General features: G+C 38.2%; 1 protein-coding gene across 4 annotated transcripts; it reads right to left on the bottom strand.

Annotated features, from left to right (window-relative positions):
• Positions 1-145: 145 nt before the first annotated feature.
• Positions 146-23,132, bottom strand: napepld (N-acyl phosphatidylethanolamine phospholipase D). Of its 4 annotated transcripts, none has more exons than XM_088923218.1 (5): positions 22,322-22,498; positions 13,651-13,978; positions 11,255-11,901; positions 10,424-10,538; positions 146-2,642 (listed from the first exon to the last, which is right to left on the bottom strand). In XM_088923218.1, exons 2-5 carry the CDS (start codon positions 13,954-13,956, stop codon positions 2,514-2,516), a joined length of 1,197 nt encoding a protein of 398 aa, XP_088779344.1. In that variant the 5' UTR covers positions 13,957-13,978; positions 22,322-22,498; the 3' UTR covers positions 146-2,513. The 4 variants fall into 4 exon arrangements, with proteins under 4 accessions (XP_088779344.1, XP_088779346.1, XP_088779347.1 ...); XM_088923220.1 differs by lacking the exon at positions 22,322-22,498 and adding an exon at positions 19,301-19,447 and having other exon boundaries at positions 2,058-2,642; XM_088923221.1 differs by lacking the exon at positions 22,322-22,498 and adding an exon at positions 23,017-23,132 and having other exon boundaries at positions 2,380-2,642.
• Between the last annotated feature and the right edge of the window lie 266 nt (positions 23,133-23,398).

Below are 23,398 nucleotides of genomic sequence, written 5' to 3'. Positions count from 1 at the left end.
ATACTAACAATTGCTTTTAAAGAAGGCTGCTGGGGGCCATATGGAGTTGACAAATCGCTCAGTCTGTGAACAATTATACAAAGTGAAATACACTGCCCAGAAGTGCGTCGACCTCTTTTCAAATTTAATGAAGGAGTCGCAAGCAAATCATGGAGTTTTTTTTATTTTCAACAAATACAAAAGCTCAGATTGTGCTAAAATACTCTATACAATCAAATACTGCCTTATTTACATTCATATTGTACACTGCAAATGTCATAGCACTCGTACCTTCAAAATTCAAAGCAGAATGAAAAACTGAGGCTCCAGACAGGGCATTTCTAACACTAATGACTTTTGGTAAAAAAAAATGTTTTAATCAAAATATGTTAGGAGTATGGGGGTAGTACTAAAATTTTCTTCTAACTTCATGCTTTCTAAATCTTATTCATTATAAATTTATGTACCTAAACATTCTGTGTCGGAAGGTCATTCATGAACATTCATAATAGAGTAAGAATTTGAAGCAATTCTAAGAGAGAAACAATGAAAAATGTAGTGATTCCTGAATTATTTTGAATATAGTTTTCATGAAAATTTTAAATGATATAGTGGATATTAATTTACATTTTATAAAAAGCTTTCTCCCAAAACAGTTTGAAACAAAGATTTTATGGCAAATGTACTCAATTATTCCTAAGTTGTTTAGATCATTACAGATTTTAGTATACATTTTTTAACCATCTGGTGCACTGGTATGGGTGACACTAAGTGCTGTTGTCTTGCAGTCTTTGGGTTGTATCAGTCCTGGAGACTGTAAAACCTTCAGTGTGGAGTTTACATGTTCTCTCTAGTTCACATGGATTTTCTCCAGGTGTTTATTTTTGTTCCTAAGAAATGACCTCTTAAGTGTCCATATTTGTGTGTTTTTACCCTGCCTCTCATCCAGGGTGTGCTCTTACCATGTGCCCTGTGCTCTCAGGAATGGCTTTAGGTAGCTTTGACCCTTAACAGTGTCTTCCGATATGTAGATGTCAATAATGTACAACTGCCTGAATATTAGCTTTGTGAAGCAAGCTGCACTTACAAATTTTACTTGGTTTTTTAGCTGAAAATTACGCAAGATTACAATTTCAAATTCAAGAGCATCTCCGTTTCCACTTTGCATTTAAGGTCATAATCTTTTTTTTTTTCCTTGGCTGAACCATTAGAACAATTATACTAAAAAATTAAAAAGTCTCAGCCCTAGCTAAATTGACAAGCATTTGAAATTGGCAATAAATCCTCCTGTACACTTTGAAATCTATAATACAAAAACGTCAAACTGATGAAGCACATTATACACTGGTATAATTTTGAATGCAGAGCATTTTGTGAGGGGGTTTATAACAGTTCATATAAAATCCCTAGGAGCACATGGGTTTTAATGTCAGGACTTCTAACAGCTCTCAGCAGGTGGCTCTTTTAACACTTGTACTCCAATTTGAAACTCCTGGTATACATGTGATGTAACAGAAAAGACATATGTATTTCAGGACACATTGGGAGAAAAATACTGATTTGTGGTTTTCTTCTGGGACCCTTTATAAACAGGCTCAGACAAAAGTCAGACAAACCTTCTCTGCATCCTCACTGGAGAAACTCAGTCCCGTTTCTCATAGTTTTCCATACAACAGTATGGAAAACAGTCCTTGGGTTCAGTTTTCCATTCAGCAGTACTCCCAGTGTTTCTTAACTAAAAGAATACATATACAGTACTTAGGAATGTAAGTGCTCAGTACTCACTTTTAAAAACACCCGAGAGCTTAAGGGATAATTCCAATTGGGAATTAAGTGATTGTTCAGTTACTGAAAAACAGCATAGCTTCCCATCTAAACCAGGGGCTTTACTGTAGGATAATTAGGGATGTATGGCATTGTAAACTGACAAGCTTAAGATTTTTAGAAAGCCCAAAATAAGTCAAGGACACTATTAGGGACTTAATATTAATGACCCCATGTAAAGAATTGCTGCTGCATTTTTCCCCCATAAATATATCAGTTTCATTGAATGACAACACCTAGAAAAGGCTTACTACAGTAGTTTGTTGTGTGATTTGCTTCATACTGAATTGGCAGAATAGAGAAGTTCCCTGCACCACTCACACCAGAACATCAGTACCAGCTGTAAATAGTTCAGTTCCAATTTAAACTGCCTTTACATTAGTTACTCTTTCACCCATCTCTATGGGATAAAAAATGTTAAGAAAATGACTAGCTGCATGTCTTAACAAACATTTTTAACAGGCTTATGGTGAAATACATGAAGCTGTTCTTCTTTTGATGATTCTTGTATTACCCCTGCTTGTGAATGTGAATATATACATTTTACAATTGGCATTCTATTAATCTAATGATGGTACAGTAGGTGTAAGGTCATTTTTGGAGGAAAGTATATACATGATCAGGGATGCAAATGTAATTTAATCACTTCATTTAAGAATAATGAAAATAAGCATGTGTAACCCCCAATATCAGTCTTTTTGATTCGATATTCATTCAAACACATCTTCTTCAACATTCAGATCTTTAGATTCTCCATGCTTTAAAATAAAGAAGATGTCCTGGTTCAGTCCGTATCTCTCCAACGCTTCTTTGAGTTTAACAGGAGGATCCAGGAAGTACTGTAAAAAATTAAGAACAGAAAGGTTACAAACAATTTGACCCAACTAGCTCACAGCCAATTGAGCCAAGGATCTCATCCAGCCATTTCTTAAAAGCTTCAACAACATGGCTGGTAGCTTGTTCCAGACCCTCACAACCCTTAGGTAATGAAGTGAATGAAACCAGCTTTAGGTAATGAAGTGCCTTCTGTTCTCAACTTTAACTGAACTTCCATCCAGTCTCCACTTATGTCCTTGGGTTCACGACTTCACTCTGAATTAGTTGACTTTAAAAATCTGAAATACTTCTATCGGGTCACTTCCTACTTTACCCTGCTTTAGGGCTTTTAGCCTGTCAATAGAAGACGTTCTTGAAGACTTGGAATGTATCAGGCTGCTATTTCCTGGACTGATTCCAGAACAGCAGAAACATGATGACCAAAACTGTACACCATATTTTTAACGAGGTCTTACTCGTTCATTGACATTTTTTTACTTAACATTCCTCATTTTCTATACTTTAAATTATACATCTTGCTTGCCCTTTTAAATTATTTTTATTTTCCACATTGTCTACTCTCCACGTTTTCATTAGCATTTTCTTTAAGTAGTGTTTCCCATTTCAAATCTATAGTTTAGGTTTCTGCCACCTGTATGATATATTTGGTCTTTACCAGCAACACATTAATATAGAACCCTTTTATGTTAAACATTCTCAGCTGCCCACAATTTCAAGAGAAACTGAAGAAAGACATAAAATATAAGGTGTGTACTTCAAATAAAAGGGTATGTTTCCCTTGCTCCTGTCAAAGAAACACCCAAAGCAATGTGTGAAACAGACTTCTGAAAACTATGTGCTGGATCTGTATTCAGGTCCTGCATGGATTACTGCACCTGTAAGCAAAAGTACCACACAAAGGGCCTTTCAAATCCATGGTGCTATGCTAATCGCCTAGTTACTGCTTGTTCAAACAGTCAACAAAGATTCAGCGCAAGCCCCCACTGGCAGCATGCTGGAAAAATAATCATTTTATAGATTCAAGTGATTTCCTCTCCGGAGGCGTTATATCTAATACAAGTCTGTTTAATGTTAAAACAACAGAAGGCATTCCCACTGAAGAACATTTTTTTCCTCTTTAGCACTGTTAAGGTAAACCTGTTTTAGAAAGGAACAGGATTTATGCTAACTGATTTTACAGGCTTTCTAATACAGGTTCATTTTTATCTTGTGCATCCTTCAAGTATAACAGCATTCATTAAACCTGTAAAATACTAAAGGTATTTATTAAAGCTGGAAGCTCATTAATAAAAATTTAATCCGTTAAATCCAGCCTATGGCCTAGGTAGCAATGACAGAGCATTTAACTTAAATGCTTAAATTTTAAGTGTGTTAAAGTCATGATCTACTGTGTTATTCATGTTGAGTACTACTGTAGAGCTCAGAACTGCTTACTGCACCTTCTCTGCCCCTGGTAATGTTTATGAGAATTAATAAGTGCAAAGGTATATTTAACCACTTTTGATCAAACATTGAAGAATGCCAGAATATAAATATCACAGTGCCCGCTCTTATGCACCTTTATTTAGCAGTTAGAATGGCAGTTCCTGGCATTTCGAGTATTTTAAAGGACTTTCTAAGCAGCACCACAGCTCTAAACAGACTATAGGTGGGTAACGTCTAAGTCAAAGGTATTCAGTCGAGGGACGTCCACCTACTCTTCTACTGGCATTCTGCATAATGCACAGCACTTATAACTCCACAAGTAAGGTTACACTTTGCACGATAAACAACGCTTTAATGCACATTTTAAAACAGATTATCTGTGCTGCATGATGGATACTACAATGTATATGATTTTGACAAAAGCATTAAAAGAACCCCCCCTCTTCTCCCATCACATCTTCTCTACTTTCTCCTCCCTTCTCAAACTCCATGCTCTTATCTCTCTCTCCAGAAGACATTTCTCTCGTACACTTAAATCTGTGCCAGTGCTAGCTCCCACACTCCGGCCCACCTCAGCTAATTACACCATAAGTCTGCTACGTGTGCTGTGGATTCCATTCCTACTCCTCTTTTCCCAAGTGCTGATTCTAAATTTCTCCCTTTCAACAACTCTTATCTCTGTTTCCGTTCCCTCTGAATGTAAAAAGACTTGCATAACTCCTATTCTCAGAAATTCTACTCTTGATCCCTCTCAACCAGAAGTATTGACCTGTTTCCTTGCTTCTTTTGAATTCTTTCCAATTGACCTGTTTCTTTTGCCGTTTCTGAACTTGGTGTCTCAGACTGAACTCGTCTGGTTCCTCTTCCATCTCTAAGGGCTCCTCACACATACAGTACCATGGAGTGACACTCTCTCTGTACCTTGTCCTCTTTCCATTGGTGTTCCACAAGGATCCTTACCCACACTCCTTTTTTTCTCTTCTCACCTTCCCATGGCTTCTTCTGCCATTTCCATGCTGATGCTGCCAAGATCTTTCTTTCCTATGTTATATCCCAACAGGCGAGGTGCTCAGTTTTGACCGTGGCAACACTGTGCAGTCAGATCGCTGTCAGCCTCTACAAGTGGAGTTCTGTAGTGAGTAGACACTCCTGTCTGGACCATCACACTGGACCTTCCTGTCCTATGGTCTGTTATAGACAACAATTAGCTTATCATTTTCCTCTGCTTGCTCACATCCATCTGCACAAACCCTTGATTCACCACTAAGGAATCTTGGCTCCAATGCTGGCAAGCCCATGTAAGATGCTGCTCCACTGTAGTGATGACACAAAGGCATTGTGAACGTTTCTTTTCTGTATTTTGCTTTCTTCATTTATACCAGTCTTGACATTAACACATTCAAACCCCCTCACCACCTGTGCTCAATCAGCAATCCTATTAATGAGGTGATTTAGCACTGATACAACAAAGTCACTAAAGCATATCAGTCAATTATTATAAATTAATCAAAATGATGCCAAAATCATTTCAGCATTTTATCCAAAAATGTTATTCTAAAAACATGCATAGAATGGCAACCTTTTCTTCTCTAAGTTTCAATACTAATTCCATGCTCTCAAGACCTCATGTACAGTAGTTAGCCACATACACATCCCTGCTGTTTATACTCCATGATTATATAAAGTTGCAAATGTAGTTGTAAATCTTTCACTGAATGCCTCATATCCAATATGACCTGAAGCAGCAAACAAACATTATTTCTAAACAATTCCCATGTTATGTCTTACTTTTACAACCAGCAACCATCACTGTTGATGGTAAAGCCTGTTTTCAGTTTGCACTAATTTGTATGGCCACTGTACAATAAACTTGCAGGGCTACATTTTAAAGGTTTTTTGAATATTAGATATTTCATACTGTAGATGTGCCAGTTAATTTTTAAGTTTTTTAAATGTGACAAAATTCCAAAGTGAATGCTTTTGTACTATATTTTTGAATGTGTTTATACATTTTATATGAATATCATTTGCTTGGCAGCCACTGACAACTCTTACTCTTAACTCTTATTTAGATGTCAGAGTACATGCAATTATGGCTTTATAAATGTAATTCAAATTCAAAACATTTTGAAATTTCACAACTGGGTGACAACTGCCTATTACAAACTGTTATAAACAGGCCTAGGTGCACATTCACAGTGTCTTGCAAATATTCATCCCTTTGCAGTGATGTCCTACTTTGTTAAATTATAAATGTATACATTTTAAATGGATACTTTTAATCAAAACTTAAATGCTCAAATTGAACAATTCTTTGCCCAAAAAGTCTTAAGTCAGCATAAAACTGCAAAAAAGCATGTAAGTATGTTAATGTAAGGTTTTTCAAATTATGAACTTCACACAAAATATTTTACCATTCACTGATTTTAAGTAACCTTTGGATAAATGTGTCCCCTCAAAATATAAAAAAAACAATACTTAAATACAGATGTGCACATTGGTAGCCATGAAATAACATACAGAGAACTCACATTTGTGTGATACTCAGACATATAAGCAACTGAAGATTTTATTCTCCCACAAGAAAATAAGAGCTGTGGATACCGTGCCAAACATGGGGCTTTTGTTTGAGAAGTCACTTTTCCTTGACACTATCACTACAATGACAGCACAGCCGTCTGTAACCTGGAAATAAAAAGGCAATGGACTTTAGTAGTTAGCTCAAGTACCACACCTAGGAATACAGACATTAAGTACGTCACGTTGACTGTGTCCGATTTCTCTTGATGTGGTGTTCCTTTACACTGTATACAGTAAGCATTAGGAAATACACATTTTAGAACCAAGCTCCAGATGCTTCCATTATGTATGATTTTGGACCTTTTTGATACACACTTCAAAGCAAAAGGAGAAAGACTACACATAAACATAATTTACATCAACATCCCTAACTGCCCACAATTTGTTCCCTGTTACGACAAAATTAAAAACTCATGACAAACTGGATTAAGGTCAGAGGACCTAAACTGAATGGAAAACATTATGAAAATAAACTTTTTTTTCCTGTCATTATAATGAATCTGTGACTAATTAAATCAAATTTAACTACTTCTATATACACTCTTTTACTTGCACAGCAAAGGAAAATGTCTTCCAGTAATTCGTTTTAATATTCCTCTTTTTAAGTCTTTAAGTGCCTTGCTTACAAAACAGGAGAAGAATGCTCATTGCTTCTAATGTGTTTTGACGGATACTGAACTCATTAAAATATATTGTTAATGTACAGTACTTAATATAAAAACAAGGAGGTTAGACATGGTCAATAGTTAAATACAAGCCTGTCTGCCACTGCAACTCTTGTCTTCCACCCGATTCATTCCAAGTGCTTTGATCCTTACAGATGGCTGGCATGACTATTCCTGTAGGCCTGAATGCTGCTGCATCCATGCTATTCAACTCTGCATGAAGGGAGGCTCACACCAGATCCACAACCTCTTCTTGGATCTGTGTGCAGTGAACGTATGTAGCTGTATGCTGTCATTATTTAGTGCAAACACTACAGAGGACATCTACGGAGCAACTAGCATGCATGTGATTCAGAGCAGGCTGAAGTGCTGTGTAGATAATTTTAAAAAAAGCAGAGCTTTGTAATGTAATTAAGGTTTATATGTTTATCAAACAAGGTTACAGGATGTACTGTAACAGACAAAAGCCCTTCCTTTGCAAATTGAGCTGCAACATACAAATAGAATATACAACATATGAAAAGTGTTGCTACATACAAATGAAAGAAAAATGCTTTATGAGTATAAAGATGAGCCAAAAGTTTAGAACACTACATCTTTTTGACATTTTTTATTGAACGGCTGTTCGTCAGAGTAAATATTTACTTTATGCCGGGTAATTAAACAGTTACACTACTCTTATGGCTGAAGTTGATAACAGAATATATAAAGAATTTTAACACTGGCTGGAGTGGAACAACTGAAGTTTAAAAGTGCACGGTAATGATAATTTAGTGCTATCCTGTTTGTCTAACCCAAAAGCCTCCCACCAAGCCTCAAAGTTGCTCCTCAGTTAAATGCACCTAGTCCTGTCTTTTGCCTGCGGACCTTTCTATCAGTGCAAAAACTGATTAGTTTAAATTGATCATTAAACATGTGTGACTTTCCATTAAGATGAGTTCGTCATTATGTTTCTTGCGCTGATGGTCACCATATTACTTGATCTATTATTATTTTTAAGATAAATTAAACATGCTGGTTATTTCAGAATTTTCCTCATATTTGCCTTTCTGTGGGGAGGGGAGGTTCATGAAGCTAGTCTTGAGGGTTTTTGTTTTGAGATCAGAAACTCACAGTGTGTCCTCATGAGATCATAATACTATTCAAATGTACTAAACCAGTAATTTGCAAAGAATACAGACATGAAGTAGTGTAGTTAATTATGAACTCAACATGTTGAGGAGCTGGGATAGGTGGTGCATGGTGTTTACAGTGCCTTGCAAAATATTCAGACCTGGCACAGGTTTTGCATTTTTGTTGCTTTAGAGCACGCAGTCATGTCTCTTTGAGGTAGCAATTAATATTTATTATACACACAACATATTCTACACATTCAAAGGAAAAAGGAAGAAGTAAATAGATAATAGGAAAGAGAAATTGAATGATTGTATAAGTATTCAAATGTTAATTTAGTTAATTTGTTAATTGTTAATTTAGGTTTTTGTGGAAAACCTAAATTAATTGAGGTGTAAATAACTTCACAAACTGGGACACCATAGGAATGGTCTAAATACCTTTACAAAGTACTGTATGTTTTAATTCCTAGGAGATATCTCCTAGGGATTTCAAGTCTCAGCCATGATTGTATTTGTGACTACTATGTTTCCATTCACAGATTTCACCCCAGGGGATACAGAAGACTGATTACAAATCACATTTAAAAAAGCAGCAGCTGAAGTGTGCATTTGCATTTGACAAAGTCAGTATATGCTTTCTTACAATCATGTGCGGTAATAGGGGTCCATTTGTTCCTAAATCAATTAAACTAAAACAAATTATTCTATTTTTTGTTTCTCTCTGTATTGACTATCTAAGGGGCACTAAGTGAGCTCAACTGGCATGAGACATGACCTTCAGTCCCCATTCTGCACTGACAGAATAGCAGTAGACCAGAGAGACAGAAAAACCAGACTTCCCCCAACTGCGCACTTCAAATTCTGAACTGCAGAGATTTCAACCAGCCACTGGCAGTTTTGAACCAATGTGTCCTGTGCAGAACCTGTTTCTTGAAGCAATAGCACTTCTGATGTTTCTTTTCAATCACTGTACCAATTGGTTCCACATAAAAGCCTAATAATCAATCCAAAACCTGTACCACCTCCACCCTTGTTTCGTAATGTTTGTTCTTCTAGGAACCTTAGTAACTGTACAGCAGCACAGTACTCAGTGTGGTGCAGAGATGTGGGGTCTGGACTCATTACCGATTGTGGGTTCAAATCCAAAGACCAAAGAACATCACCCAAATTCTTCCAGTAAAAAGCCCAGCTGAATAAATGGGTGCCAATATAAGTGGATCAATATGGCAGCCAAATAAAATAGTAAGTATCAATGGGTAATTTATTAAAGTACTGAAGCATACTGACTGCATCAAAACTGCATTCAAATGCAAAACCCAAAAAGACTTCTGTAGCCTTTAGCTGGGCTTAGCTAACTTATCTGACAATTTGTGAAATTTCTCAGATATATTCAAAATACGATTTTTTAATTCATATACAGTATAATTAATAAGGGTTACACACTTGCATACAGTACAGTGAGCACACAGCAAAGCACTCTCTATGTAAAGGTTTCAGTAATGTAAGTGAACCTCTGAAGATATCAAACATCCTTGTCTTTCAACAGAGATAAGTAGAGCAAAGAGGAAAAAAATATATATCTGGCACACATAGCATATTGTGTGGCAGCATGTGCTGCCAAAAACAGAACACGGGCATAACATGAATCCACTTTCTTCTCCAAGACAGGCTTGTGCAGATTTGAGTAGACCTAATAAATACCAGGAGCTTCTTGCACCTTATCTTAATGCTGATCGGATATTATATATCTCTGTATTTGAAGACGCCACCACTAAAAGCACTTAGAATGTGCTGACAGGGAAAGTACACCTATAATAGACTCACTGACAAAGGGACTGCTGCAGCACACGTACACCATATTGTAAAAATATCAAAATGCTGGTTATTCGACCTTACATACCGTATCACAGAACATGAAGGAATGTTAATAAAAGTGATCCCTGGAAGAGATGGAAAAAAGGAAGGCTACTACCGTCAGCGTTAGTACGGCACGCTTACCTCATAAGCTAAAGCAAATGTCCCCCAGTGGATTCCGACAGACTGCTTGGCCTGAACATCTATGTGAATCCGCACCGCCTCCTCTGGATCCACATGCTGGGACCTCATCATGTCTCTGGAGGCAAATGGCAATAAACACAATGATCAGACACAAGGGTAACTGCCACTGTCCAAGAGCTAGCAGCACCACACCCAGATTCAAAAGACAAGCTGGTAGTTCATTCCTGGGAGGACTTTGCTCCCCGCAGGACAAAGTTAATGACTACAGTTTTATCACCAGGTTTGCAAGGCCCTCGGCTTGTGTACTGCAACTCATACCACAGAGCTCAGCTGTACTCAAACATAGGGACCACGCACTTAACTCGACACCTTCTACTGGTATTTTTTCTCTCTCCCACTCTCTATAGTATAGCCATTGCAGCAGATATCCTGCCACTCTCAGACATCCCATTTAAATACACATTAAAGAAATACCAGTATTATGGCTTAAAAAATGAAAATCATCAAGAAACCAGCTTGAGTATGTCTGAAATGGCTTTGTATCAGACTGCTTGGTAAGAATAACAAATCATGAGGTAGCGATCAATGCATTACTGAAAACAATTTTAAAAGTACCACTAAAGGCACCGTTAAGTACCAAGTTGATTTAATTTAGCTTTCTAATAAAGTTATAATCCTCTTTGCTATGGGACAAGGACACTCCAACATGTACACTCTTGGCTTCCTTGTCTGTAGTTCAAAAACTGGGCTTGATGGGACGCATGCCCACTCGGCCAAGTTCTGATTAGGCTATTCACAGATCACAGCTCGGCCTCCTTCGTGGTGCCATACCTTGGCAAGTATGCTCCAATGGGAATAGCTGCCAGGTCAAAGGGGCCAAAGCGTTTCCCGATCTCCTCGAAAACCGTGCAGTAGCCAGTGTCGCCAGCGAAGAAGAAGCGGCTACAGGGCCCCAGGACAGACCAGCTGCCCCAGAGCGCCTTGTTATCATCCATGGGTGTGCGCTTGCACCAGTGCTGCGAGGGGGTGCACACAAACGTGACCTCGTCGTGGCCCGGCACGCAGTTCTCCTCCCACCAGTCCAGCTCAATCACGTTCTCGCAGCCGCACTTCTGCATCCAGTCCAGGAGCCCCAGGGGGACGAACCAGCGCAGCTCGCTGCCAAAGCGTTCGTTCAGGCTGGCCACCGAGCCTGCGTCCAGGTGGTCGTAGTGCGTGTGGCTGATGAGCACGGCGTCGATCTTGGGCAGCTGGGCCACGCTGCAGGGGGGGCCCCGGAAGCGCTTCGGCCCCAGGATCTGCAAGGGGGAGGCCCTCTGGCTGAACATGGGGTCCGTCAGAAGGATCAAGCCATCCATCTCTACCAGCACGGTGGCGTGGCCCAGCCAGGTGACCCTCAGCCCCGAACCCGTCCTGCCAGCCAGCTCTGGGCTGCGGATGAAGTAGGGTTCCAGCACGGGCAGCTCCTTGTCCAGGACCTGCAGACAAGAGCCACAGACGCACAGATCTAGGAAGGGCATCTCAAAACTAATAAAGAACTTAATTTATGGAGTAAGAGTATGCTGGGATCTATGCAGTAAGAGTATTAACCTTTGTACGTCAAAGATTATTTCTCTACAGCAACACCCGAGAAGAAGGTGGATGATTTCTTCCCCTGGGATGCTTATCCTTAACTGGATATAGTTTACCATCTCCCTTGGTCTATAATCTTACCAGATGTATACGGAATCTAAGTATTTGTATTAGTTTGACAACAAAGCTTTCTAAAATGGTGCCCATCTGGAAATGGTGCCCTATTCTGAAAACACCCCGTATTGCCTGTCACTATGCTATGTACCCTACGGTTATTTACCATTTTCATAACCCCCATTTTGTAATAGTATTTTACAGATTATCTAGCTCTTGACATGACTCCCACATAGGTATTCTGTAAGGGAAGTTAATCCCAACTGAAAAAATTCATACGGCTTCAAAGAAGCAACAGAATAACAGAGGAAGTAAAAAATAGTTCTGATATTTATGTGCATTCAGGATTATTATAAATCAGTTAATCACAATGGAATTATCTCCTCTGAAACATTGATCTAACAATATACATATATATGTTTCAGAATATGTAAATTAGGCATCACGTATTTTTGTTGGTGTAAACTGCAACAAAAATACTTTTCAAAAACATAGAATTATGATAAAGCATACAGTTGCCAATTTAAAGGTATACTAAGGTAGAGCAAAGAAAACTAAAATATATATAAATAATACTCACTCGTCTTAATTAAAACTCTTACTTCTAAAGGAAAGACACACCCTGTTCCATACCAACTATGCCTGAAAAGAACAGTGAAGGAAGCCCTTTGGCAAATGAACCTACAATTGGTTTAATCATCACATACCTAGTCATTCGGATAGTCATTGTGCTTCAGGAGAAATACTTTATGGCATGCAAGGATGTTTCTTGAGAGAGCGCAGTTTTGACAATATTTGTGGTGAAGAAAGAAGTTAAAGTACTCAAGGTATAATAATGTAATCTCCGGCATACTGAGTAAATTACTTTTAAGTTCAATGCAGATAAGATGAAGGTCACTAAACCGACATCTGTATAAGATACCCGAAATAAAGATAATATCTATCCAGCAGAGAATAATGTATAACTATTAGATTGAGAAAATGACATAAACACAGTCTATAAGTAAAGGAAGCACCAATTTTATATTTAGTAAACTTAGTAAATTCTATAGGTCAATTGGGTTCTAGGTGCCAGCTGTGTGCATGTCTGTGTTTTTATCCATGTGTCTGCCCTGCGATGGACTGGCGTCCTGTCCAGAGTGTACCCAGCCTTGCACCCATTGCTTGCTGGGATAGACTACAGCCCCTGAGTGACCCTGAACTGAAGAAGCGATTGGAAAATGGATGTGGATATCTATGTTTTTCCCATTTTAAGAAAAGGGGCATCATGCTTTATTTATAAAACAGAACAGGATATAGGCTCTAGGCTGTATCACATTGCTACTGTACAGCCTAAGAGCAAATTCAAATCCCCCAATGCGTTGCAGTACAAAATGACAATATTAAAACATAATTTACTCAAATAAATCTATAAATCTATAAAAGTCAGAAAACGGGTGTATGATTTCACTTTAACAGCCACGGGAAGAAGGATGAAACAAACTTCAATGAAAGATAAAGCTTGGATGTGTCTTGTAAATAAAAATAAACAGCAACGTCACCTCTTTAGAGCTGGGGACGTTGCTGTGGTTCTTCTCCAGTACAATGAATCTGAAGATGGTGGAGTAGCTGGGGAAGTTCCAGGTGGGCCAAGGGTTGACGAAACGGCCGTGCTTGTCCCGCCTGGACTTGGTGACGTCCTCCTCCAGCCGGTAGTCCAGGCGGAAGCTCTTGCGGGAGGAGCGCGAGCTGCTGCTCTTCCTGGAGCCCCGCTGGGCCGCGGCGGCGGCCGGGTCCGCGTCCTCTCCGGCCGCCTGCAGGCCTCCCCCTCCCACCAGGCGGCGCTCTTCTTCGGCCTTCTCGCCCATGGGCTCGCGGGGCGCGGCGGACCTGCGCACGGCGACACAGCACGGCAGCCCTGAGTGAGGCAGCCACGCCAGGGCTCACACGCAGAAACCACAACCCTTTCCAAACGACACAAACGACCTGAGAGATAAGCTTCGTGGCTCATTTCACAAGAGCAGCCTTTCATTAAATAAATACAACAAAGGTCACAAAAACACTTTGCCAAGATGTTTTTACTACCCCTGCAACTCAGCATTACATACTCTGAAGGGAGCAGGGGATATTCAATACTGAGTTTTATTTACTGACAACCAGGTGAGATCGGGAAGATCTGAAAGCCTCCTAGATAGAGGCCAATGCAGATCCATCTCTTCTCAATGCAAACCAATGGAATCAAAAGTATCAACATCCAAAGTTCGTGTCTTGCTAGGTTATCACACCTAGATGAACTGTGGAATTAATTAACATTGTATAGTAACATGTTTTTAATTGTATACATCTGCAGAAAACAAAAGGGACAATGAGATATACACCATCTCTAATCAGCAGTAGCTTTTGTTTTAGTGTACAGTTACTGTAGTGAACTCACAACATAAAAACATCCAATCGCTAAGACTCTTGCTGCCAAATTCTTTGATCTGTGAAAAAGTTATTTGTCCTTTGCCAGCAACTCCCATGTTTTGTTTAATTAAATGTTTCCAACTGCCATCATATTCATCTTTCAATCAAGGTGGAGGAGCCAAGCCTTATGATATTCAGGTGCTCGACTCACAAAGGGCACTGCAAATCATGAACAGACCTTTTGGCATTCAAAAGGATCTATATGTATGTCACAGAAACAATTTAATGACTTTAGCCATTGTTTTTTTAAAGACATATAACTCAACTATGCAGACACAGCCTTCAAATCATAATAGTTGTTAATTATGGTTTAGAAAAAATGAAGTAGTAGCTATAGGGCTTGCTGAGTCTTCACATTCATACGTAACTTTCTGACACAAAGTACTGAAAAACTCCACCGTCCAGTGTAGAAGCTGAAGGCTGCTGTTGGCTGAACAGTAAATGAACATTTTTTAAAAAGTCCCATCGGGATCTTTAGAAAATAAGTATAAAGAGCCAGCAAAGCCATGCAGGTCTTCACAAGTCAATACACACTCACTCCATATAAAAAACATTTTAATTAAAAAGTAGCTTGATCATAAAGATTTCAATATCTGAGATTACTAGTTCATCTCTGTTTCTTTGACCCTGAAAAACCCAAACCTCAATAGTCATGGTCTTGTTTGTTTTGTCAGATGTTTTGTGTTTACTGTGTAAAAACGTGAAGAATTCGACCTTCTGCAGCCCCCTCAAATCTTGAATAGGTTTGAACAACATTCAGCCAAATCAATCCACAAAGGTTTCTAAATACAATGGCATGATTAGACATAATGTGCATTAGTCAGCTGTTAGAAGGAGAAAAAGAAAACACTGGCATTGCTTGGCATTATTTCCTGACTAAAGTGTTTGTGACCAAACTCGACACTTTGAGCTGAGTATACCATCATTGTTACAATGAAGGTCTCTATGCTGTCACAAGGAAATTATTTAGCTGAAAATTAAGCCAATGGCAGGCATACAGTATACCAACGTTATTTTATTTTCACAAGCATGAAGTTTAATTTGTAACCAACAAAGAAACTACCCAGAACAAATGGAATGCATATCATGAAATTTGCATGATAAAGCTGACCAGCTGAAAACAGCCTCGATTGACAGAGTATCACATTACAAAAACACAGACTTCTAAGTGTCACTGTAAACACCTTGTTGTGGAATAGTTTATTACAATGGCCTTTGCAGCTACTGTATGTGGATCATCATAAACATTATTTCTACACTGGACTTCAATTTTTTTCAAATCTGCAAATATTTTACATATACCCACCAATTTTATAATTGCCAGCCCAGATCTGGGCTAACAGTAATGACCCCCCACCCTGTCCATCTTTCGACATGTTGCCAGGGTCAGGGTATAGACATTTTACAAGCTCCGCTGTGATGCACAGAAGGATCAAGGCCAACTGCAATGAGAGAAGTGTGTCTCTCATTTAGGTCTCCTGAGGTCCTCAGCTGCCCAGCTGGGACGTCCTGTCCAAGGGTAACTATTTCACAAGGAGCTGAGAACTCCCTGGCTGCATAACCTCAGACCTACTCCAGACAGCCAAAGGCAATCAAACCACTGAATCTCAGTTGACACAGTCCAGCAGTCAAATTCATGACATCTGGATTATAAAGAAAATATATTTAACTGCAGAGGCAATTAGAAGCCTCAAAGTTCATTTAGTTTTCTCAGAATTATCATTTTAATTATTAATATCTCTGGGGCTTTTAATCAAATTGCCTTACAAAAGACACATGCTTTAACTACACAAATGCATTATTGTTAAATAAATGGTTTAGAAACACAACCATAGGATCAAGATAACCATTACCCAGTTTTTCACCAGATCTCTTGGGACTGCCTGATGTTATTTCTGATAAATCTACAAAAATATCAAATTTGGGTGCTGTGTGAAAACAGTACTATAAGGAATGAAGACAAGAATATTCTATAAATTACAGCACAGACAAGATCACATTTTGTGTATTCAAAACAGTTATTCTTGCATTAGTGATCAATAACTAGCATGTTTAACGTGATAGCATCTTATGTTGATGTATACATGTATTGCACACATTTTATACTGTAAGTGCTCTTTTGAGTTACAAAAAGCATTAAATAATGCTGTGGAAAGAATTAAATAATAGTCACTGGCTTACTGTCTATCAAAATAAATTAAAATGCCATCTCTAATAAACTAAAATAAACTAATGATAGTCAACAGCAGCTACAAATTGTAACTTTATTATGGACACTTCATAGCAACATAAACTCACTGTATTCCATCGGCATTGTCCCTTTTGTGTCCTTCTACTTTAATGTTGCTGTTTTGCAGTTAGGCAGAAGCTGTAAGGCATTTCCTGACTTGACTCAGGAAAACAAACTCTGTCAAACTGCCTATTTCAGTTGCACAATTACGTCTTGAGTACAGGAGGATAATGCACTACAGTGCCATGAGGAAAAGAACATTAAACTACAGCAAACATAATATTTCACCTCAGTTTAATGTTTTAAGACAACTCAATTGATTGACAGTGCTCCAGAGAATTCTAAGTTTTAAGGAATAAAATTCAGTACCTTGCAAGAAACAAAATCAGCAATATCAGAAGCATGAATATACCATTTTTGTTTGCCAAGGAGAGCAGATCTTTTCCAGAGGAACTAGGTTTGAAAAAGCAATGCCATAAATGTGCTCACTGTTGCTATGACAATATACGAACCCACACAACAGCCATGGAACCAAACTCACAGTTTCAATGGAGCACCTCTGACCAGGTAACAGCATTCACAACACAAAAAGACGATGAGTAGTGGTGAATTATATTCAGGAAAGGGAGCTTTAGTTTAACATTCCTTCCAAAACAAGAAGCTGGGATCTGCTCTTTGGGATATGAATGAGTTATGTGGAGAAGGAACCAGAAAGCTTAAGAGTAAAGGTTTTGAATAAATTTCACAGCACATCAGGTAGATTGCCTGGTCAGCAAGATAGGAATACAACAGAGCCATTATGTGCAACGGAACTGTTGCCTGGGCGTTTATCTCCTGGATGATTATACAAATGGCTGTCTCCCCTTCAAAACAAATCTGAGATATTCAAAGAGCAGTAGATTTCCTGATGAATTTCTCATCAAGATTTGCAATTTAATCTTCACCCCCCCCCCCCGTGATATTGAAGGTTTGCCGTCTAGATTCATATTGGCCTGTTCATGTGCATTTAAAGCAGGGAACAGGAGGCAGTTCCTTACCCAAAGGGATGTAGGAGTATGGAACAAGCTACTGAGCCATGTTGTTGAAGCCAGACCCATGGATCAAAAAGTTTCTAACTATGAAATGGCTGAAGGACCTCTTCTCATTTAAAACCTTCCTTTTGTCCTTGTGTGACTTAGAAAGGAAGGATTCCACATGGCAAAACAAACACAGAGCAACTGGAGATGAACAGTGATGCTCTACATGTGAAAAATTCCCAGCAGGAATAGTTGGTAATGGCTCTTCCTTGGAATTCTTCTAAAACAAACTATCTTGACTTCAACAATTTCAGATACCATCTAAAATGAATGCCACATTAACACTGTTGAAACTAGCGTGATCCCTGGAGTGTACAGTATTTTGTACTCACAATGCACAGAGCAGTCCAGCTACGATTAAATAAATTAAGACAAATTTATTTCTGCCAACAAAAAGTTATTTGTTACGTTAGGTGATACCTATGTGGACAGTTCAAAATAAATCAGGAAAAGTGGTGACATACAAATTTCAAAACTAAACTTCGCTCAGAGATGTATATTTGAGATCCCCTAATTTACATTAAATTTTACATGTGACATTTGTCCGAAACAATGCTCACAGTGTAAGCGCCTGACTTGATAACTAACGATTTGTTGCAATAAAAGGCAATATACAGTGAGGTGAAGTCTCAGGTTTAAGATGCGATTTAATAAAAAAAAATACATTTCAACGCAGAGCAGACAGGATCTTTGTGTATTTTCTTTAAAATATTACTGAAATAAACCCAAAATTAGTAAATTATGAGTTATCAAGCACTTGATCTTTGTAATATCACTAGACGACTTAGTATTGCAAAAATCCAATATTGTATACATGATCTCGTTACTAGTCGAATTAGTACAATTAGTAGCTTTATTCTAGATTATATAATAGATTATCCGCACCAGAGTGCAAAAAACGGCGCTTATTAAGGGATTTGACACGGTACTTTCAAATGCGACATTATGTGGGTTTCCTTTCATTTTATTCTCAATTGCACAGCAGTGCAGTTAGAACATTCACTGAAAAACCAAAAACAACGCAACCACATTTTCTTTTGCAACATAAATAGATCTCGTTTTGCAAGCTAAAAATGAAAGGCACTGCAGTTGCAGACACACGACTGAATGAAAAACACAAGTCTGAAAAACCTAATGTTGTCAAAACCAAAATTATAAGGCTACATAGGAAAAACTATTAACCTGCAAAGAAGCCCAACAGTGCCAGTACCGGTCAGAACTACGCGCAATTGCGTCTTATTGGACTCGCTGCTGCACACGAAACACGGAGTGAAAATTGAACAACAGTTAGAAAATAGCATTCGTTAAAATAATATTTGTACCCCAGTTTCTTTCTACATGAATCGGACAGAAAACAACTTTTCACTGTGATCTGTAAAAACAGATCTAAAGCTAATACGGAATTTCAACACCAGACATAGTTAAGAATATACACCGTACCTCAGTTCCTCACTAAAAGGCGTACACACCAGCCTGTCCACAAGTTCTAAATCCGGTTTTATCTGCACATCTGCATTAAAATCCGTAAATTTCAATTCTCTCCTGCTCCGTCCTTCACTGCTGTAGCCACTCAGTAGACTCTATAACAAAGTAACGAGCGATCCTCTGACGTTGTTCACCAGGAACTGAGCCATGTGACTAGACCTAATAAGGCCTTGTATTCAAATTTTATTATCATTTCAAAAGATAAGTCTACATATTTTCTTTCCCGCACCAATACAAAATAATCACACTTCTTACTTAATTCACTAAATATTTAGAACCCATTAACTACAAATAAACTGCAATGTTGAGAAATGGTTTATCATGAGATCATAAAAGTATTTCAGTTTAAAACAACGACACATACGCCGTTATCTTAAGTTCCTTTAAATACCGCGAACGCAAAAGTTTTAAAGGACCATTGGTGTAGATGTACCACGAAAGCTGACATAAACGTTCTACACATTTTAAGAAGGAAACAACAGCCATATTTAAAAAAGACCAAATATGCACTTTTACAATTAAAAGGTTCCCCACTGCCACCAGATAAGCAGGTTGTAGGTTCAGACAGACATATTGTACGGTACGCAGGGGCGGAGAGAAACAAATTAACCTGGTGGAACAAATAACAGGTGTCCGGAACAAGCTACCCAGCCATGTTGTCAAGGCTGATAATGGAGAACTAAACGAGATAAATGGGTTGAATGGACAACTCTTGTGTGAATTGATTTTCACTCCAACCCTGCTCATGGGGGCCCCCGTACAACAGGCTTCATAGGTAACCTCAGTTTCTAAAAACACAGACCTATATGGTCAATATGTGATCAAATATAGAAGTTCATCTGGGACCATGGCTTAGTTGCATGTTGGTTTTTTTTAATTAAGTAATACAGACATTTTTGGAAACAGAAGCTGTTGGCCATCAAGGAATAGAGCTTTCTTACGAGTCCTTGGCTTCCTTCATTGAACAATAATTTACATGTTTACAGGTAATGTAGGCTGATTTATAAGACCTAGTGAATTGGTAATCTCCAGGACCAGGACTGGAGTCCCATTTTGTAGATTTTCTCACATCAAAACATTAATTTAAGAGTTACAACATTCAAAAACCTTTTTTAATTATGAAAAGTAAAAAAAAGGCAAGTTATACTTTTATTTCCATCAATGGCTGCACAAACGAGAACAAAAAATAAAAATGCCAAAAGAAAGGATCGCCAGATAATTCTGAAGTGAAAATGTACTTGTTATAACTTTTTAAAAGCATTTATCTTGACATAAATTTGAAAACTGTAAATGTCTTTTGGCATTTTTATTTTTTGTTCTCGTTTGTGCAGTCATTGATGGAAATAAAAGTATAACTTGCCTTTTTTTTTTTTACTTTTTGAAAACTGTAATCCTTCACTACTTGCCTTTGGTATTTCTAAGTGTTTGGGAGTGTGGAACAAATTACTCTGCCATTTTGTTGAAGCCAATACCCTGGATTCTTTCAAGAAACAGCTGGATGAGATCCGGGGGTCAATGAACTACTAACTACCATACGAGCAAGAAGAGCCCAATGGCCTCGTCGTGTTTGCAACCTTTCTTATGCTCTTACTTCCTGAAAGAACCCAGGGTATCAGCTTCAACAACCTGGCTGGGAAGCTTGTCCAATACTCCGATAACACTTTGGGCAAACAGGTGCTTCCTATACATAAAGCACTCTGAGATACACTATATAAATGGAAGGAATTGTATTATTAACCTAAGCTCATCACTACTTAATATATATGGATGCTTTAGTAGCATTCTAAATTTATAATAACTTGGTGATTAATAGCACATTATTAAATCTTCATTTATACAACATCACCTTAAAAGTGACAGGAAACTGTCGAAGAAGAACATGAATTTGCAATTTCAAACCTGTTATTCAACTTTTTAAAAAAAAAACATAAAAAAGGGCTGGGCTCACACTTCATGAGTTCATGATAATTTACTTTCAGGATTATTCACTTCTAAATTCTTAATAATCCAAATTCTAAATATGAAAGCTGTTCCATTCCAAATACCATAACCATTTTTAAAGTAAGTTAATACTTATTTCTAACATATGGTATTATACAGTACTGTAGAAATGGACTGATCACAGGCAACAATTCTGAGATCCATTAGTCTAGGCCGTTTTTGAAATTCATTGCAGACACATAAATACCATGTTCTTCAGTGGGTTTTTGCTAAGCGTCCTCTTTCAAAAATAGTGCTTATGCAACTTGATTGTCTTTCAAAACAGAAACCTCCCATCCCATCGCTGAAAAGTAAAGGTTTTGCAAGCTAACAAGACAAGACAAGATGTGAATCCCATATGTTTAAACTTGTCCAACTACATTTTCCTCGCTACTTAATAATACTTGCCTAGTAACTTACTAAGTAACTATTAAGAGAAGTAAAATGATGTCCTTGTATCACACATTGTTTCATTCTTTCAAAGTATGAAGTAAAGTTAAAAACTATTCATACAATACATTCAGATATTTGCTATAAATCTGATTGTATTGTCAACTGGAATGCCGGGGACTAATGAAAATGCCACAAAAGGAAAATAACCTCTCTATATAATACACAGCATACATCATGTTCACTGTACTCGTCAGTTCTCACGATAAACCTGCAGTCTTTTTATGATTTGATACACAGTATAGTGAAACGGGCTTCGTGGATGCTGCTAAAGCTTATATCGAACCCTCTTCCAAAAATTAAATGGGTCTGCTTGAATGTGCAATCTAAGCTTTACTAATCTTTAACTTTGTAAAAAAAAAAGATTTTTTGTGGCATTTTCAAAAGTTCCTAAAACAATACTTCGGTAAACACTAAATCCCGAAATCATATTAAATAAACGGCATTTCCCGGAATAGGTTTACGATAGCTAAGTTCTGTCAAAGTGATTAATTCTGCCGGTATACTAGGCACCGGGGTAATGTGATGAATAATGTTTTCACTCACCATTCGGTGGTTTGGTACTGCAACAAAATACGTTGAAGACGACAAGGGGCTACATTTCATAAAACTGGTGCGAGTTGCTTAAAGCACATATTCACCTTTCCCGGGTCTCCTCTTTCACTTTACTTTTCTGGACAGAGTGGCAGCGGTGCAGACACCTGGATTTCTGACTCTGACAGCAGCCGAGGACTTGGGTGAATTCGCAGCGCCCAAGTGAAGACGGAAGCCTCGACAGCTCAAAGTTCATTTTGAATAAACTCCATATCACCACACCATGTCCAACCATTGCACTGTCTGCATCAGATAGTTATTCAAATGGGCTTATGCCAGAGAGCCAAAACTAGGAACAGAAAAAAGCCGGCCGAAAGGGGCAGAAATAAAAACGTAACGTACTGAACGGAACATTTTGTGAAACACTTCCTCGCTTTTTTTGACACACATCAAAGGTTGTGCAATATTCGGTGAAGCGTGTAAGTGGCCATTTTGGTAGGGTCTGTATGGAAGCACTTTATCTGATCTGAGTACTTTAAAGGTATGTCCCCACTGTATTAATTAAAATGTTAAAATACCCTAAGTTCAATTTTATTTAACAAAAAAGAAGCCAATATAATAGTGGCTATTTATAAACGTATTTATAAACTATTAACACCTTCAACTAATACATCTGCAGTTTCACATTTTCTAAACTTTTAACTTACCTTTACATTTGTAAATCGGCATTCATTTAAATGTATATTTTCGAACGAAATAAACTGCTAGAAGCAAGTAAGTCGGTTAGCAGTGTCATAGCCCGATGTGTGATGCTGCCGCTAACGTCAGCTGACAGGTTGTGCTCTTGTCACACAGTTTCCTGCGCTTTGTAATGTCTCGCAGCTACATGGAAAAAAAAAACATTTTTGCATAACCTTGTTCTGCACGAAACAGCAAGAACTGTCGAAGGCATTTGCTTTAGTCTTGCTCGAGAGCGACATCAGTGTTGTCATTTGCGATGTATTGGTTTAAGACAACATTAATAAATAACTCCACAGATCAACACCGACTCTTGCGTTATTTCATTGCTCCAAATGCTCGGAACTATAC

The sequence above is a fragment of the Atractosteus spatula genome, chromosome 8 (assembly GCF_055471065.1).
Source record: "Atractosteus spatula isolate fAtrSpa1 chromosome 8, fAtrSpa1.hap1, whole genome shotgun sequence".
Taxonomy (NCBI): Eukaryota; Metazoa; Chordata; class Actinopteri; order Semionotiformes; family Lepisosteidae; genus Atractosteus; species Atractosteus spatula.
Note: the sequence above shows the minus strand (reverse complement) of the source record. Positions and strands in the feature narration are given on the sequence as shown.